Source organism: Hyla sarda, chromosome 7 (genome assembly GCF_029499605.1).
Source record: "Hyla sarda isolate aHylSar1 chromosome 7, aHylSar1.hap1, whole genome shotgun sequence".
Lineage (NCBI taxonomy): Eukaryota > Metazoa > Chordata > Amphibia > Anura > Hylidae > Hyla > Hyla sarda.
Window position 1 is genome coordinate 9,868,208 of NC_079195.1, and position 22,351 is coordinate 9,890,558.

The window sequence follows — 22,351 nt, forward strand, 5'->3', positions numbered from 1 at the left end:
TTAGCGCACTTTTTGATCAAAACATGTCCCATATCCACCACGCGGAGGTGGCCTCATTTCGGATGGGTCCCTAACACTCATTTCACTCACCTCTGCTGGGCATACAGCCTCTAAAGGGGTGATATGCTGGATCCACTATGAATTTAAAAATAAAACATATATACATGACTGTGGTCTCCAATCTGTGGCAACTACAGTATTGCCTGACAGCCACAGACTGGAGACCTCTGCTCTAGATCATTTAGTACAAGACAACAGGACTCAGCTCAGGATCCGCACTGAAGTATATATATAAAAAAATATTCAACAGTTCTTTTTTTATCTTCAACATTTACAGAATTTTAAACAACTGAAAATCTAATTTTGGGTGGGGACATTACCCAGTCCCACTAAAGTCTATGTTTGACTTTTAAAGTCATCAATAATCTGTATATTATACATCTATTATATTATACACCATGATGAGGAGATAAGTGTCATCAATAATCTGTGTATTATACATCTATTATATTATACACCATGATGAGGAGATAAGTGTCATCAATAATCTGTATATTATACATCTATTATATTATACACCATGATGAGGAGATAAGTGTCATCAATAATCTGTATATTATACATCTATTATATTATACACCATGATGAGGAGATAAGTGTCATCAATAATCTGTATATTATACATCTATTATATTATATACCATGATGAGGAGATAAGTGTCATCAATAATCTGTATATTATACATCTATTATATTATATGCCATGATGAGGAGATAAGTGTCATCAATAATCTGTATATTATACATCTATTATATTATACACCATGATGAGGAGATAAGTGTCATCAATAATCTGTGTATTATACATCTATTATATTATACACCATGATGAGGAGATAAGTGTCATCAATAATCTGTATATTATACATCTATTATATGATATATCATGATGAGGAGATAAGTGTCATCAATTATCTGTGTATTATACATCTATTATATTATACATCATGATGAGGAGATAAGTGTCATCAATAATCTGTATATTATACATCTATTATATTATACACCATGATGAGGAGATAAGTGTCATCAACAATCTGTATATTATACCTCTATTATATTATACACCATGATGAGGAGATAAGTGTAATCAATAATCTGTGTATTATACATCTATTATATTATACATCATGATGAGGAGATAAGTGTCACCAATAATCTGTATATTATACATCTATTATATTATATATCATGATGAGGAGATAAATGTCATCAATAATCTGTATATTATACATCTATTATATTATACATCATGATGAGGAGATAAGTGTCATCAATAATCTGTATATTATACATTTATTATATTATACACCATGATGAGGAGATAAATGTCATCAATAATCTGTATATTATACACCACGATGAGGAGATAAGTGTCATCAATAATCTGTGTATTATACATCTATTATATTATATACCATGATGAGGAGATAAGTGTCACCAATAATCTGTATATTATACAGTTATTATATTATACACCATGATGAGGAGATAAGTGTGACCAATAATCTGTATATTATACATCTATTATATATCATGATGAGGAGATAAATGTCACCAATAATCTGTATATTATACATCTATTATATTATATACCATGATGAGGAGATAAGTGTCACCAATAATCTGTATATTATACATCTATTATATTATATATCATGATGAGGAGATAAATGTCATCAATAATCTGTATATTATACATCTATTATATTATACATCATGACGAGGAGATAAGTGTCATCAATAATCTATATATTATACATTTATTATATTATACACCATGATGAGGAGATAAATGTCATCAATAATCTGTATATTATACACCACGATGAGGAGATAAGTGTCACCAATAATCTATATATTATACATCTATTATATTATACACCATGATGAGGAGATAAGTGTCACCAATAATCTGTATATTATACATCTATTATATTATACACCATGATGAGGAGATAAGTGTCACCAATAATCTGTATATTATACAGTTATTATATTATACACCATGATGAGGAGATAAGTGTCATCAATAATCTGTATATTATACATTTATTATATTATACACCATGATGAGGAGATAAATGTCATCAATAATCTGTATATTATACACCACGATGAGGAGATAAGTGTCATCAATAATCTGTGTATTATACATCTATTATATTATATACCATGATGAGGAGATAAGTGTCACCAATAATCTGTATATTATACAGTTATTATATTTTACACCATGATGAGGAGATAAGTGTGACCAATAATCTGTATATTATACATCTATTATATATCATGATGAGGAGATAAATGTCACCAATAATCTGTATATTATACATCTATTATATAATATACCATGATGAGGAGATAAGTGTCACCAATAATCTGTATATTATACATATATTATATTATACACCATGACGAGGAGATAAGTGTCATCAATAATCTTTGTATTATACATCTATTATATTATACACCATGATGAGGAGATAAGTGTCACCAATAATCTGTATATTATACATCTATTATATATCATGATGAGGAGATAAATGTCACCAATAATCTGTATATTATACATCTATTATATTATATACCATGATGAGGAGATAAGTGTCACCAATAATCTGTATATTATACATCTATTATATTATACACCATGATGAGGAGATAAGTGTCATCAATAATCTGTATATTATACATCTATTATATTATATACCATGATGAGGAGATAAGTGTCATCAATAATCTGTGTATTATACATCTATTATATTATACACCATGATGAGGAGACAAGTGTCATCAATAATCTGTATATTATACATCTATTATATTATATACCATGATGAGGAGATAAATGTCATCAATAATCTGTATATTATACATCTATTATATTATACACCATGATGAGGAGATAAGTGTCATCAATAATCTGTATATTATATATCTATTATATTATACACCATGATGAGGAGATAAATGTCATCAATAATCTGTGTATTATACATCTATTATATTATATACCGTGATGAGGAGATAAGTGTCATCAATAATCTGTATATTATACATCTATTATATTATATACCATGATGAGGAGATAAGTATCATCAATAATCTGTGTATTATACATCTATTATATTATACACCATGATGAGGAGATAAGTGTCATCAATAATCAGTATATTATACATCTATTATATTATATACAATGATGAGGAGATAAGTGTCATCAATAATTTGTATATTATATATCTATTATATTATACACCATGATGAGGAGATAAATGTCATCAATAAGCTTTATATTATACATCTACTATATTATACACCATGATGAGGAGATAAGTGTCATCAATAATCTGTATATTATACATCTATTATATTATATACCGTGATGAGGAGATAAGTGTCACCAATAATCTGTATATTATACATCTATTATATTATATACCATGATGAGGAGATAAGTGTCATCAATAATCTGTATATTATACATCTATTATATTATACATCATGACGAGGAGATAAGTGTCATCAATAATCTGTATATTATACATCTATTATATTATTCACCATGATGAGGAGATAAGTGTCACCAATAATCTGTATATTATACATCTATTATATTATTCACCATGATGAGGAGATGAGTGTCACCAATAATCTGTATATTATACATCTATTATATTATACACCATGATGAGGAGATAAGTGTCATCAATAATCTGTATATTATACATCTATTATATTATACACCATGATGAGGAGATAAGTGTCATCAATAATCTGTATATTATACATCTATTATATTATATATCATGATGAGGAGATAAGTGTCATCAATAATCTGTATATTATATATCTATTATATTATACACCATGATGAGGAGATAAGTGTCATCAATAATCTGTATATTATACATCTATTATATTATATACCATGATGAGGAGATAAGTGTCACCAATAATCTGTATATTATACAGTTATTATATTATACACCATGATGAGGAGATAAGTGTCACCAATAATCTGTATATTATACATCTATTATATTATACACCATGATGAGGAGATAAGTGTCATCAATAATCTGTATATTATACATCTATTATATTATATACCATGATGAGGAGATAAGTGTCATCAATAATCTGTATATTATACATCTATTATATTATATACCATGATGAGGAGATAAGTGTCATCAATAATCTGTATATTATACATCTATTATATTATACACCATGATGAGGAGATAAGTGTCATCAATAATCTGTTTATTATACATCTATTATATTATACACCATGATGAGGAGATAAGTGTCATCAATAATCTGTATATTATACATCTATTATATTATACACCATGATGAGGAGATAAGTGTCATCAATAATCTGTTTATTATACATCTATTATACTATGCACCATTATGAGGAGATAAGTGTCATCAATAATCTGTTTATTATACATCTATTATATTATACACCATGATGAGGAGATAAGTGTCACCAATAATCTGTATATTATACAGTTATTATATTTTACACCATGATGAGGAGATAAGTGTGACCAATAATCTGTATATTATACATCTATTATATATCATGATGAGGAGATAAATGTCACCAATAATCTGTATATTATACATCTATTATATTATATACCATGATGAGGAGATAAGTGTCACCAATAATCTGTATATTATACAGTTATTATATTTTACACCATGATGAGGAGATAAGTGTGACCAATAATCTGTATATTATACATCTATTATATATCATGATGAGGAGATAAATGTCATCAATAATCTGTATATTATACACCACGATGAGGAGATAAGTGTCATCAATAATCTGTGTATTATACATCTATTATATTATATACCATGATGAGGAGATAAGTGTCACCAATAATCTGTATATTATACAGTTATTATATTTTACACCATGATGAGGAGATAAGTGTGACCAATAATCTGTATATTATACATCTATTATATATCATGATGAGGAGATAAATGTCACCAATAATCTGTATATTATACATCTATTATATTATATACCATGATGAGGAGATAAGTGTCATCAATAATCAGTATATTATACATCTATTATATTATACACCATGATGAGGAGATAAGTGTCACCAATAATCTGTATATTATACATCTATTATATATCATGATGAGGAGATAAATGTCACCAATAATCTGTATATTATACATCTATTATATTATATACCATGATGAGGAGATAAGTGTCACCAATAATCTGTATATTATACATCTATTATATTATACACCATGATGAGGAGATAAGTGTCATCAATAATCTGTATATTATACATCTATTATATTATATACCATGATGAGGAGATAAGTGTCATCAATAATCTGTGTATTATACATCTATTATATTATACACCATGATGAGGAGACAAGTGTCATCAATAATCTGTATATTATACATCTATTATATTATATACCATGATGAGGAGATAAATGTCATCAATAATCTGTATATTATACATCTATTATATTATACACCATGATGAGGAGATAAGTGTCATCAATAATCTGTATATTATATATCTATTATATTATACACCATGATGAGGAGATAAATGTCATCAATAATCTGTGTATTATACATCTATTATATTATATACCGTGATGAGGAGATAAGTGTCATCAATAATCTGTATATTATACATATATTATATTATACACCATGATGAGGAGATAAGTGTCACCAATAATCTGTATATTATACATCTATTATATTATATACCATGATGAGGAGATAAGTATCATCAATAATCTGTGTATTATACATCTATTATATTATACACCATGATGAGGAGATAAGTGTCATCAATAATCAGTATATTATACATCTATTATATTATATACAATGATGAGGAGATAAGTGTCATCAATAATCTGTATATTATATATCTATTATATTATACACCATGATGAGGAGATAAATGTCATCAATAATCTTTATATTATACATCTACTATATTATACACCATGATGAGGAGATAAGTGTCATCAATAATCTGTATATTATACATCTATTATATTATATACCGTGATGAGGAGATAAGTGTCACCAATAATCTGTATATTATACATCTATTATATTATACACCATGATGAGGAGATAAGTGTCATCAATAATCTGTATATTATACATCTATTATATTATACATCATGACGAGGAGATAAGTGTCATCAATAATCTGTATATTATACATCTATTATATTATTCACCATGATGAGGAGAAAAGTGTCACCAATAATCTGTATATTATACATCTATTATATTATTCACCATGATGAGGAGATAAGTGTCACCAATAATCTGTATATTATACATCTACTATATTATACACCATGATGAGGAGATAAGTGTCATCAATAATCTGTATATTATACATCTATTATATTATACATCATGACGAGGAGATAAGCGTCACCAATAATCTGTATATTATACATCTATTATATATCATGATGAGGAGATAAGTGTCACCAATAATCTGTATATTATACATCTATTATATTATACATCATGATGAGGAGATAAGTGTCACCAATAATCTGTATATTATACATCTATTATATTATACACCATGATGAGGAGATAAGTGTCATCAATAATCTGTATATTATACATCTATTATATTATACACCATGATGAGGAGATAAGTGTCATCAATAATCTGTATATTATACATCTATTATATTATACACCATGATGAGGAGATAAGTGTCATCAATAATCTGTATATTATACATCTATTATATTATATATCATGATGAGGAGATAAGTGTCATCAATAATCTGTATATTATATATCTATTATATTATACACCATGATGAGGAGATAAGTGTCATCAATAATCTGTATATTATACATCTATTATATTATATACCATGATGAGGAGATAAGTGTCACCAATAATCTGTATATTATATAGTTATTATATTATACACCATGATGAGGAGATAAGTGTCACCAATAATCTGTATATTATACATCTATTATATTATACACCATGATGAGGAGATAAGTGTCATCAATAATCTGTATATTATACATCTATTATATTATATACCATGATGAGGAGATAAGTGTCATCAATACTCTGTATATTATACATCTATTATATTATATACCATGATGAGGAGATAAGTGTCACCAATAATCTGTATATTATACATCTATTATATTATACATCATGATGAGGAGATAAGTGTCACCAATAATCTGTATATTATACATCTATTATATTATACACCATGATGAGGAGATAAGTGTCATCAATAATCTGTATATTATACATCTATTATATTATATACCATGATGAGGAGATAAGTGTCATCAATACTCTGTATATTATACATCTATTATATTTTATACCATGATGAGGAGATAAGTGTCATCAATAATCTGTTTATTATACATCTATTATATTATACACCATGATGAGGAGATAAGTGTCATCAATAATCTGTATATTATACATCTATTATATTATATACCATGATGAGGAGATAAGTGTCATCAATAATCTGTATATTATACATCTATTATATTATATACCATGATGAGGAGATAAGTGTCATCAATAATCTGTGTATTATACATCTATTATATGATATATCATGATGAGGAGATAAGTGTCATCAATTATCTGTGTATTATACATCTATTATATTATACATCATGATGAGGAGATAAGTGTCATCAATAATCTGTATATTATACATCTATTATATTATACACCATGATGAGGAGATAAGTGTCATCAACAATCTGTATATTATACCTCTATTATATTATACACCATGATGAGGAGATAAGTGTAATCAATAATCTGTGTATTATACATCTATTATATTATACATCATGATGAGGAGATAAGTGTCACCAATAATCTGTATATTATACATCTATTATATTATATATCATGATGAGGAGATAAATGTCATCAATAATCTGTATATTATACATCTATTATATTATACATCATGATGAGGAGATAAGTGTCATCAATAATCTGTATATTATACATTTATTATATTATACACCATGATGAGGAGATAAATGTCATCAATAATCTGTATATTATACACCACGATGAGGAGATAAGTGTCACCAATAATCTGTATATTATACATCTATTATATTATACACCATGATGAGGAGATAAGTGTCACCAATAATCTGTATATTATACATCTATTATATTATACACCATGATGAGGAGATAAGTGTCACCAATAATCTGTATATTATACAGTTATTATATTATACACCATGATGAGGAGATAAGTGTCATCAATAATCTGTATATTATACATTTATTATATTATACACCATGATGAGGAGATAAATGTCATCAATAATCTGTATATTATACACCACGATGAGGAGATAAGTGTCATCAATAATCTGTGTATTATACATCTATTATATTATATACCATGATGAGGAGATAAGTGTCACCAATAATCTGTATATTATACAGTTATTATATTATACACCATGATGAGGAGATAAGTGTGACCAATAATCTGTATATTATACATCTATTATATATCATGATGAGGAGATAAATGTCACCAATAATCTGTATATTATACATCTATTATATTATATACCATGATGAGGAGATAAGTGTCACCAATAATCTGTATATTATACATCTATTATATTATATATCATGATGAGGAGATAAATGTCATCAATAATCTGTATATTATACATCTATTATATTATACATCATGACGAGGAGATAAGTGTCATCAATAATCTATATATTATACATTTATTATATTATACACCATGATGAGGAGATAAATGTCATCAATAATCTGTATATTATACACCACGATGAGGAGATAAGTGTCACCAATAATCTATATATTATACATCTATTATATTATACACCATGATGAGGAGATAAGTGTCACCAATAATCTGTATATTATACATCTATTATATTATACACCATGATGAGGAGATAAGTGTCACCAATAATCTGTATATTATACAGTTATTATATTATACACCATGATGAGGAGATAAGTGTCATCAATAATCTGTATATTATACATTTATTATATTATACACCATGATGAGGAGATAAATGTCATCAATAATCTGTATATTATACACCACGATGAGGAGATAAGTGTCATCAATAATCTGTGTATTATACATCTATTATATTATATACCATGATGAGGAGATAAGTGTCACCAATAATCTGTATATTATACAGTTATTATATTTTACACCATGATGAGGAGATAAGTGTGACCAATAATCTGTATATTATACATCTATTATATATCATGATGAGGAGATAAATGTCACCAATAATCTGTATATTATACATCTATTATATAATATACCATGATGAGGAGATAAGTGTCACCAATAATCTGTATATTATACATATATTATATTATACACCATGACGAGGAGATAAGTGTCATCAATAATCTTTGTATTATACATCTATTATATTATACACCATGATGAGGAGATAAGTGTCACCAATAATCTGTATATTATACATCTATTATATATCATGATGAGGAGATAAATGTCACCAATAATCTGTATATTATACATCTATTATATTATATACCATGATGAGGAGATAAGTGTCACCAATAATCTGTATATTATACATCTATTATATTATACACCATGATGAGGAGATAAGTGTCATCAATAATCTGTATATTATACATCTATTATATTATATACCATGATGAGGAGATAAGTGTCATCAATAATCTGTGTATTATACATCTATTATATTATACACCATGATGAGGAGACAAGTGTCATCAATAATCTGTATATTATACATCTATTATATTATATACCATGATGAGGAGATAAATGTCATCAATAATCTGTATATTATACATCTATTATATTATACACCATGATGAGGAGATAAGTGTCATCAATAATCTGTATATTATATATCTATTATATTATACACCATGATGAGGAGATAAATGTCATCAATAATCTGTGTATTATACATCTATTATATTATATACCGTGATGAGGAGATAAGTGTCATCAATAATCTGTATATTATACATCTATTATATTATATACCATGATGAGGAGATAAGTATCATCAATAATCTGTGTATTATACATCTATTATATTATACACCATGATGAGGAGATAAGTGTCATCAATAATCAGTATATTATACATCTATTATATTATATACAATGATGAGGAGATAAGTGTCATCAATAATCTGTATATTATATATCTATTATATTATACACCATGATGAGGAGATAAATGTCATCAATAAGCTTTATATTATACATCTACTATATTATACACCATGATGAGGAGATAAGTGTCATCAATAATCTGTATATTATACATCTATTATATTATATACCGTGATGAGGAGATAAGTGTCACCAATAATCTGTATATTATACATCTATTATATTATATACCATGATGAGGAGATAAGTGTCATCAATAATCTGTATATTATACATCTATTATATTATACATCATGACGAGGAGATAAGTGTCATCAATAATCTGTATATTATACATCTATTATATTATTCACCATGATGAGGAGATAAGTGTCACCAATAATCTGTATATTATACATCTATTATATTATTCACCATGATGAGGAGATAAGTGTCACCAATAATCTGTATATTATACATCTATTATATTATACACCATGATGAGGAGATAAGTGTCATCAATAATCTGTATATTATACATCTATTATATTATACACCATGATGAGGAGATAAGTGTCATCAATAATCTGTATATTATACATCTATTATATTATATATCATGATGAGGAGATAAGTGTCATCAATAATCTGTATATTATACATCTATTATATATCATGATGAGGAGATAAATGTCATCAATAATCTGTATATTATACACCACGATGAGGAGATAAGTGTCATCAATAATCTGTGTATTATACATCTATTATATTATATACCATGATGAGGAGATAAGTGTCACCAATAATCAGTATATTATACAGTTATTATATTTTACACCATGATGAGGAGATAAGTGTGACCAATAATCTGTATATTATACATCTATTATATATCATGATGAGGAGATAAATGTCACCAATAATCTGTATATTATACATCTATTATATTATATACCATGATGAGGAGATAAGTGTCATCAATAATCAGTATATTATACATCTATTATATTATACACCATGATGAGGAGATAAGTGTCACCAATAATCTGTATATTATACATCTATTATATATCATGATGAGGAGATAAATGTCACCAATAATCTGTATATTATACATCTATTATATTATATACCATGATGAGGAGATAAGTGTCACCAATAATCTGTATATTATACATCTATTATATTATACACCATGATGAGGAGATAAGTGTCATCAATAATCTGTATATTATACATCTATTATATTATATACCATGATGAGGAGATAAGTGTCATCAATAATCTGTGTATTATACATCTATTATATTATACACCATGATGAGGAGACAAGTGTCATCAATAATCTGTATATTATACATCTATTATATTATATACCATGATGAGGAGATAAATGTCATCAATAATCTGTATATTATACATCTATTATATTATACACCATGATGAGGAGATAAGTGTCATCAATAATCTGTATATTATATATCTATTATATTATACACCATGATGAGGAGATAAATGTCATCAATAATCTGTGTATTATACATCTATTATATTATATACCGTGATGAGGAGATAAGTGTCATCAATAATCTGTATATTATACATATATTATATTATACACCATGATGAGGAGATAAGTGTCACCAATAATCTGTATATTATACATCTATTATATTATATACCATGATGAGGAGATAAGTATCATCAATAATCTGTGTATTATACATCTATTATATTATACACCATGATGAGGAGATAAGTGTCATCAATAATCAGTATATTATACATCTATTATATTATATACAATGATGAGGAGATAAGTGTCATCAATAATCTGTATATTATATATCTATTATATTATACACCATGATGAGGAGATAAATGTCATCAATAATCTTTATATTATACATCTACTATATTATACACCATGATGAGGAGATAAGTGTCATCAATAATCTGTATATTATACATCTATTATATTATATACCGTGATGAGGAGATAAGTGTCATCAATAATCTGTATATTATACATCTATTATATTATATACCATGATGAGGAGATAAGTGACACCAATAATCTGTATATTATACATCTATTATATTTTATACCATGATGAGGAGATAAGTGTCATCAATAATCTGTATATTATACATCTATTATATTATACACCATGATGAGGAGATAAGTGTCACCAATAATCTGTATATTATACATCTATTATATTATACACCATGATGAGGAGATAAGTGTCATCAATAATCTGTATATTATACATCTATTATATTATACACCATGATGAGGAGATAAGTGTCACCAATAATCTGTATATTATACATCTATTATATTATACATCATGACGAGGAGATAAGTGTCATCAATAATCTGTATATTATACATCTATTATATTATTCACCATGATGAGGAGATAAGTGTCACCAATAATCTGTATATTATACATCTATTATATTATTCACCATGATGAGGAGATAAGTGTCACCAATAATCTGTATATTATACATCTATTATATTATACACCATGATGAGGAGATAAGTGTCATCAATAATCTGTATATTATACATCTATTATATTATACATCATGACGAGGAGATAAGCGTCACCAATAATCTGTATATTATACATCTATTATATATCATGATGAGGAGATAAGTGTCACCAATAATCTGTATATTATACATCTATTATATTATACATCATGATGAGGAGATAAGTGTCACCAATAATCTGTATATTATACATCTATTATATTATACACCATGATGAGGAGATAAGTGTCATCAATAATCTGTATATTATACATCTATTATATTATACACCATGATGAGGAGATAAGTGTCATCAATAATCTGTATATTATACATCTATTATATTATACACCATGATGAGGAGATAAGTGTCATCAATAATCTGTATATTATACATCTATTATATTATATATCATGATGAGGAGATAAGTGTCATCAATAATCTGTATATTATATATCTATTATATTATACACCATGATGAGGAGATAAGTGTCATCAATAATCTGTATATTATACATCTATTATATTATATACCATGATGAGGAGATAAGTGTCACCAATAATCTGTATATTATATAGTTATTATATTATACACCATGATGAGGAGATAAGTGTCACCAATAATCTGTATATTATACATCTATTATATTATACACCATGATGAGGAGATAAGTGTCATCAATAATCTGTATATTATACATCTATTATATTATATACCATGATGAGGAGATAAGTGTCATCAATACTCTGTATATTATACATCTATTATATTATATACCATGATGAGGAGATAAGTGTCACCAATAATCTGTATATTATACATCTATTATATTATACATCATGATGAGGAGATAAGTGTCACCAATAATCTGTATATTATACATCTATTATATTATACACCATGATGAGGAGATAAGTGTCATCAATAATCTGTATATTATACATCTATTATATTATATACCATGATGAGGAGATAAGTGTCATCAATACTCTGTATATTATACATCTATTATATTATATACCATGATGAGGAGATAAGTGTCATCAATAATCTGTATATTATACATCTATTATATTATACACCATGATGAGGAGATAAGTGTCATCAATAATCTGTTTATTATACATCTATTATATTATACACCATGATGAGGAGATAAGTGTCATCAATAATCTGTGAATTATACATCTATTATATTATATACCATGATGAGGAGATAAGTGTCATCAATAATCTGTATATTATACATCTATTATATTATACACCATGATGAGGAGATAAGTGTCATCAATAATCTGTTTATTATACATCTATTATACTATGCACCATTATGAGGAGATAAGTGCCATCGGCTGTCCGGGCATGCTGGGAGTTGTAGTTTTGAAACATCTGGAGGTCCGCAGGTTGAAGACCACTGCGGCTTTTGTCATCATCCAGACCCCCCTTTAGTTTTCTACTCACCTCCCCTCGGTGGGAAGGAAGGGTGAGCTGGTCCAGGCCATCTATGCTGCAGGGACCGTCCGGTGGGGAGGGATAGTCGTTCCGGGATGTCCATCTTCACCCGGGGGGGCCCTCTTCCCCGCTCCGGGCCGGCTCCGGACTAGTGACACTGCTTGACGACGACGCGCAGGGAGATCTGTGCGCAGCAGACGTCTGTGACCTCGCTGCTCATGAACGTCCCTGCGCGGTGGCGTCAATGCAGCGTCACTAGTCAGGAGCCGGCCCGGAGCGGGGAAGAGGGCCCCCCGGGTGAAGATGGACATCCCGGAACGACTATCCCTCCCCACCGGACGGTCCCTGCAGCATAGATGGCCCGGACCAGCTCACCCTTTCTTCCCACCGAGGGGAGGTGAGTAGAAAACTAAAGGGGGGTCTGGATGATGACGAAGGCCGCAGTGGTCTTCAACCTGCGGACCTCCAGATGTTTCAAAACTACAACTCCCAGCAAGCCCGGACAGCCGATGGCTGTCCGGGCATGCTGGGAGTTGTAGTTTTGCAACATCTGGAGGTCCGCAGGTTGAAGACCACTGATAAAGGGATTGACAGGTGGTGATGATGAAGGGGGGGGGATGATGACAGGGAGGATGATGACAGGGTGATGATGACAGGGTGATAATGACAGGGTGATAATGACAGAGTGATGATGACGAGGGTGATGATGACGAGGGTGATGATGAAGGGGAGGATGATGACAGGGTGATGATGACAGGGTGATGATGACAGGGTGATGATGACAGGGTGATAATGACAGGGTGATAATGACAGGGTGATGATGACAGGGTGATGATGACAGGGTGATAATGACAGGGTGATAATGACAGGGTGATAATGACAGAGTGATAATGACAGGGTGATGATGACAGGGTGATAATGACAGGGTGATGATGACAGGGTGATGATGACAGGGTGATGATGACAGGGTGATAATGACAGGGTGATAATGACAGAGTGATAATGACAGGGTGATGATGACAGGGTGATGATGACAGGGTGATGATGACAGGGTGATAATGACAGGGTGATGATGACAGGGTGATGATGACAGGGTGATAATGACAGGGTGATGATGACAGGGTGATAATGACAGGGTGATAATGACAGAGTGATGATGACAGGGTGATAATGACAGGGTGATGATGACAGGGTGATGATGACAGGGTGATAATGACAGGGTGATGATGACAGGGTGATGATGACAGGGTGATAATGACAGGGTGATGATGACAGGGTGATGATGACAGGGTGATAATGACAGGGTGATGATGACAGGGTGATGATGACAGGGTGATAATGACAGGGTGATAATGACAGAGTGATAATGACAGGGTGAGGATGACAGGGTGATAATGACGGGGGTGATGATGATGGGGGTGATAATGACAGGGTGATAATGACAGGTTGATGATGACAGGGTGATAATGACAGGGTGATGGTGATGATGACAGGGTGATGATGACAGGGTGATAATGACAGGGTGATAATGACAGGGTGATGATGACAGGGTGATGATGACAGGGTGATAATGACAGGGTGATAATGACAGGGTGATGATGACAGGGTGATAATGACAGGGTGATAATGACAGGGTGATGATGACAGGGTGATAATGACAGGGTGATGATGACAGGGTGATAATGACAGGGTGATGATGACAGGGTGATGATGACAGGGTGATAATGACAGGGTGATGATGACAGGGTGATAATGACAGGGTGATAATGACAGAGTGATAATGACAGAGTGATGATGACAGGGTGATGATGACAGGGTGATAATGACAGGGTGATGATGACAGGGTGATGATGACAGGGTGATAATGACAGGGTGATAATGACAGGGTGATGATGACAGGGTGATGATGACAGGGTGATAATGACAGGGTGATGATGACAGGGTGATGATGACAGGGTGATAATGACAGAGTGATAATGACAGGGTGATGATGACAGGGTGATGATGACAGGGTGATGATGACAGGGTGATGATGACAGGGTGATAATGACAGGGTGATAATGACAGAGTGATGATGACAGAGTGATGATGAAGGGGAGGATGATGACAGGGGTGATTATGACAGGGTGATGATGACAGAGTGATAATGACAGGGTGATGATGAAGGGGAGGATGATGACGAGGGTGATGATGACAGGGTGATGATGACAGGGTGATAATGACAGAGTGATAATGACAGGGTGATAATGACAGAGTGATAATGACAGGGTGATGATGAAGGGGAGGATGATGACGAGGGTGATGGTGACAGGGTGATGATGACAGGGTGATAATGACAGAGTGATGATGACAGGGTGATGATGACAGAGTGATAATGACAGGGTGATAATAACAGAGTGATAATGACAGGGTGATGATGAAGGGGAGGATGATGACGAGGGTGATGATGACAGAGTGATAATGACAGGGTGATAATGACAGGGTGATGATGACAGGGTGATGATGACAGGGTGATAATGACAGGGTGATAATGACAGGGTGATGATGACAGAGTGATGATGACAGGGTGATAATGACAGGGTGATAATGACAGAGTGATAATGACAGGGTGATGATGATGGGGGTGATAATGACAGGGTGATAATGACAGAGTGATAATGACAGGGTGATGATGACAGAGTGATAATGACAGGGTGATAATGACAGGGTGATGATGACAGGGTGATGATGACAGGGTGATGATGACAGGGTGATAATGACAGGGTGATGATGACAGGGTGATGATGACAGGGTGATAATGACAGGGTGATGATGACAGGGTGATGATGACAGGGTGATAATGACAGAGTGATAATGACAGAGTGATGATGACAGGGTGATGATGACAGGGTGATAATGACAGGGTGATGATGACAGGGTGATGATGACAGGGTGATAATGACAGGGTGATGATGACAGGGTGATGATGACAGGGTGATAATGACAGGGTGATGATGACAGGGTGATGATGACAGGGTGATAATGACAGAGTGATGATGACAGGGTGATGATGACAGGGTGATAATGACAGGGTGATGATGACAGGGTGATGATGACAGGGTGATAATGACAGGGTGATGATGACATGGTGATAATGACAGGGTGATAATGACAGGGTGATGATGACAGGGTGATAATGACAGAGTGATAATGACAGGGCGATGATGACAGGGTGATAATGACAGAGTGATAATGACAGGGCGATGATGACAGGGTGATAATGACAGGGTGATAATGACAGGGTGATGATGACAGGGTGATGATGACAGGGTGATGATGACAGGGGTGATTATGACAGGGGTGATTATGACAGGGTGATAATGACAGGGCGATGATGACAGGGTGATAATGACAGGGTGATAATGACAGGGTGATGATGACAGGGTGATGATGACAGGGTGATGATGACAGGGTGATAATGACAGGGTGATGATGACAGAGTGATGATGACAGGGTGATAATGACAGGGTGATGATGACAGAGTGATGATGACAGGGTGATAATGACAGAGTGATAATGACAGGGTGATAATGACAGAGTGATGATGACAGGGTGATGATGACAGGGTGATGATGACAGGGTGATGATGACAGGGGTGATTATGACAGGGTGATGATGACAGGGTGATAATGACAGGGTGATGATGACAGAGTGATGATGACAGGGTGATAATGACAGGGTGATAATGACAGGGCGATGATGACAGAGTGATGATGACAGAGTGATGATGAAGGGGAGGATGATGACGAGGGTGATGATGACAGGGTGATGATGACAGGGTGATGATGACAGGGTGATGATGACAGAGTGATAATGACAGGGTGATGATGAAGGGGAGGATGATGACGAGGGTGATGATGACAGGGTGATGATGACAGGGTGATGATGACAGAGTGATAATGACAGAGTGATAATGACAGAGTGATAATGACAGGGTGATAATGACAGGGTGATGATGACAGAGTGATGATGACAGGGTGATGATGAAGGGGAGGATGATGACGAGGGTGATGATGACAGGGTGATGATGACAGGGTGATGAATACAGGGTGATGATGGCAGAATGATAATGACAGGGCGATGATGACAGAGTGATGATGAAGGGGAGGATGATGACGAGGGGGATAATGACAGGGTGATGATGACAGGGTCATAATGGCGGGGGTCTGGATGATGACAGAGGGGGATGATGACGGGGTGATGGTGATGAGGACAGGGTGATGATGACGGGGGTCTGGATGATTACAGGGGGGGGGATGATGTTTTTCCCACCCTAGGCTTATAGTCGAGACAATAATTTTTTTTAATTTTTTTTCTGGGTTTTTGGGCTGAAATTAGGGGCCTCGGCTTATATTCGGGTTGGCTTATACTCGAGTATATAAGGTATATTATAACACTATAATAAGGATGTAATAACTCACCTTTAATAACGGAGAGCAGACCGAGGACGGGGAGTACGGCCATTACCTGCGAAGAAGGAGAAAATAAAAAGACGAAGGGTTAAAGTGATTCAGTAACAAGGAGTTCATGGCAATGACTTGGCCAATACGATCTGTAGGTGACAGGAATGGCCGCCGCTGACTATTATAACTTATATCCCATTAGGACTTACCTTGTAGTGGACTCCACCTTACGCTCAATGAAGTGTCGGGATCCCGGAGGCGCTCGCCCTCATATAGTCCGCACCTAAGGCGGAGCCGCCGGTCTGGAGAGATTCCGGATGACAACTGTGTCACATGTCCATCATTACAGAACGGAATAATATTCTGGATCCAGTAAATCCGGCCCCCGCCCTAGATTTTACGACTGTTGATACTAGATACGTTTTGTCACTTTTATGTCGTTTTTTATTATCTCATTAAACACAATAAAGCACAGCGATCCCATAGTATGAGACGAAATACCTGCAGGTACAAAAATCTAAACGCTGGAGAAAAATATGTTTATTATATTTGCTTTATCCTCATTGCCCTCCATAAAGGGCCAACACCTTCAGTTCGGTGGAAAACAATGTTTTTAAATTACCTGGTGCCAGAAAGTTATACATATTTGTAAATTACTTCTATATAAAAATCTTAATCCTTCCAGTACTTATCCGCTGCTGTATGCTCCACAGGCAGTTGTGTAGTTTTTTCCAGTTTGACCACAGTGCTCTCTACTGACACCTCTGTCCATGTCAGGTACTGTCCAGAGCAGGATAGGTTTGCTATAGGGATGTTATTCTAATCTGGACAGTTCCTGAGACAGACAGAGGTGTCAGCAGAGAGCACTGTGTTCAGACAGAAAAGAACTATACAACTTCATGTGGAGCATACAGAAGCTGATAAGTACTGAAAGGATTAAGATTTTTAAATAATAATAAATCTGTTTTATTTTCTGGGAGTTAGTTTTACTCTCATTGGTGACCGGTCTCCCTGTCTCCAGTTTTGCTTAAAGGGGTACTCCGTTGAAAAACTTTTTATTAAATCAACTCGTGCCAGAAAGTTAAACAGATTTGAAAATTACTTCTATTAAAAAATCTTCCTGTACTTATTAGCTGCTGAATACTAAAGCGGAAATTCTTTTCCACAGAGCTGTCTGCTGACATCATGACCACAGTGCTCTCTGCTGACATCTCTGTCCATTTTATGAACTGTCCAGAAAAGCATATGTTTGCTATGGGGATTTCCTTTTACCCTAAACAGTTCCTAAAATGGACAGAGAGGTCAGCAGAGAGCACTGTGCTCATGATGTCAGCAGAGAGCTCTGTGTTTCAAACGGAAAATAATTTCCACTGTAGTATTCAGCAGCTAATAAGTACAGGAAGGATTAAGATGTTTTAATAGAAGTAATTTACAAATCTGTTTAACTTTCTGGCACCAGTTGTACCCCTTTAATTTACCTTTTTTTTTTACATAATTGACTTTTCCTTGGTAGCTTTTCAACCTGTTGGGGACGAAGGGCATACCTGTACGCCCTTCGCCCCGCTTCCTTTCTATAATACAGGGCCACGCCTCTAACTGGCCGGGACTCGTGGCTAATAGCGCACGTCACTGATCGGAGTGACGCACGCTATTAACCCTTTAGACACGGTGTTCAAAGCTGATCGCCGCATCTAAAGTTACAGAAATACACTCCCGGCAGCTCAGTTGGGCTGATCGGGACGATTGCAGTGAAATTGCGATGTCCCGATCAACTAAGACGCATCAGAAGGGTGTCTTACCTGCCTCCTGCACGTCCGACCGCCGAATGACTGCTCCCTGCCTGACATCCAGGCAGGAACAGTCAAGCAATGATAACAATGATCAATGCTATTGTATAACAAAGCATTGATCAGTGTAGGAAATCAGTGTGTGCATTGTTATAGCCCCCTATGGGATAACAATGATCAATGTAAAATATCAGTGTGTGCAGTGTTATAGTCTCCTATGGGATAACAATGATCAATGTAAAAGATCAGTATGTGCAGTGTTATAGTCTCCTATGGGATAACAATGATCAATGTAAAAGATTAGTGTGTGCAGTGTTATAGTCTCCTATGGGATAACAATGATCAATGTAAATGATCAGTGTGTGCAGTTGTAATCTCCTATAGGATAACAATGATCAATGTAAAATATCAGTGTGTGCAATGTTATAGCTCCCTATGGGATAACAATGATCAATGTAAAAGATCAGTGTGCGCAGTGTTATAGTCTCCTATGGGAAAACAATGATCAATGTAAAAGATCAGTGTGTGCAGTGTTATAGTCCCCTATGGGATAACAATGATCAATGTAAAAGATCAGTGTGTGCAGTGTTATAGTCTCCTATGGGATAACAATGATCAATGTAAAAGATCAGTGTGTGCAGTGTTATAGTCTCCTATGGGATAACAATGATCAGTGTAAAAGATCAGTGTGTACAGTGTAATAGTCTCCTATGGGATAACAATGATCAATGTAAAAGATCAGTGTGTGCAGTGTTAAAGCCCCCTAAGTAATAACAACGATGAGTGTAAAAGATCAGTGTGTGCAGTGTTATAGCCCCCTATGGGATAACAATGATCAGTATAAGAGACCAGTGTGTGCAGTGTTATAGTCTCCTATGGGATAACAATGATCAATGTAAAAGATCAGTGTGTGCAGTATTATAGCCCCCTAAGTAATAACAATGATTAGTGTAAAAGATCAGTGTGTGCAGTGTTATAGCCCCCTATGGGATAACAATGATCAGTATAAGAGATCAGTGTGTGCAGTGTAATAGTCTCCTATGGTATAACAATGATCAATGTAAAAGATCAGTGTGTGCAGTGTTATAGCCCCCTATGGGATAACAATGACCAATGTAAAAGATCAGTGTGTGCAGTGTTATAGTCCCCTATGGGATAACAATGATCAATGTAAAAGATCAGTGTGTGCAGTGTTATAGTCTCCTATGGAATAACAATGATCAATGTAAAAGATCAGTGTGTGCAGTGTTATAGTCCCCTATGGGATAACAATGATCAATGTAAAAGATCAGTGTGTGCAGTGTTATATCATCCTATGGGATAACAATGATCAATGTAAAAGATCCGTGTGTACAGTGTTATAGTCTCCTATGGTAGCTATAACACTGCGAAAAAAAAGTGTGAAAAAAAAAGTTAATAAAGATCAGTTAACCCCTTCCCTAATAAAAGTTAGAATCGTCCCCCTTTTCCCATTTAAAAAATAAAACAGTGTAAATAAAAAAAAAACATATTTGGTATCGCCGCGTGCGGAAATGTCCGAACTATAAAAATATATCATTAATTAAACCGCACGGTCAATGGCGTACGCACAAAAAATTCCAAAGTCCAAAATAGCATATTTATGATAACTTTTTATACCATAAAAAAATGAATAAAAAGCGATCAAAAAGTCCCATCAAAACAAAAATGGTACTGGTAAAAACTTCAGATCACAACGCAAAAAATTAGCCCTCAAACCGCCCCATATGCGGAAAACTAAAAAAGTTATAGAGGTCAGAAGAGGACAATT

The 22,351-nt window shown here is 33.1% G+C and overlaps 1 protein-coding gene across 1 annotated transcript in view; it reads right to left on the reverse strand.

The window, feature by feature from the left end:
- LOC130282056 (pancreatic lipase-related protein 2-like) overlaps positions 1 to 22,351 on the reverse strand; it is a 52,742-nt gene that overhangs the window by 27,096 nt on the left and 3,295 nt on the right. The window contains exon 3 of the mRNA XM_056529901.1: positions 18,794 to 18,839. Coding sequence (XP_056385876.1) covers positions 18,794 to 18,836 — 43 coding nt within the window. The 5' untranslated portion in view covers positions 18,837 to 18,839. The remainder of the gene's footprint in view (positions 1 to 18,793; positions 18,840 to 22,351) is intronic.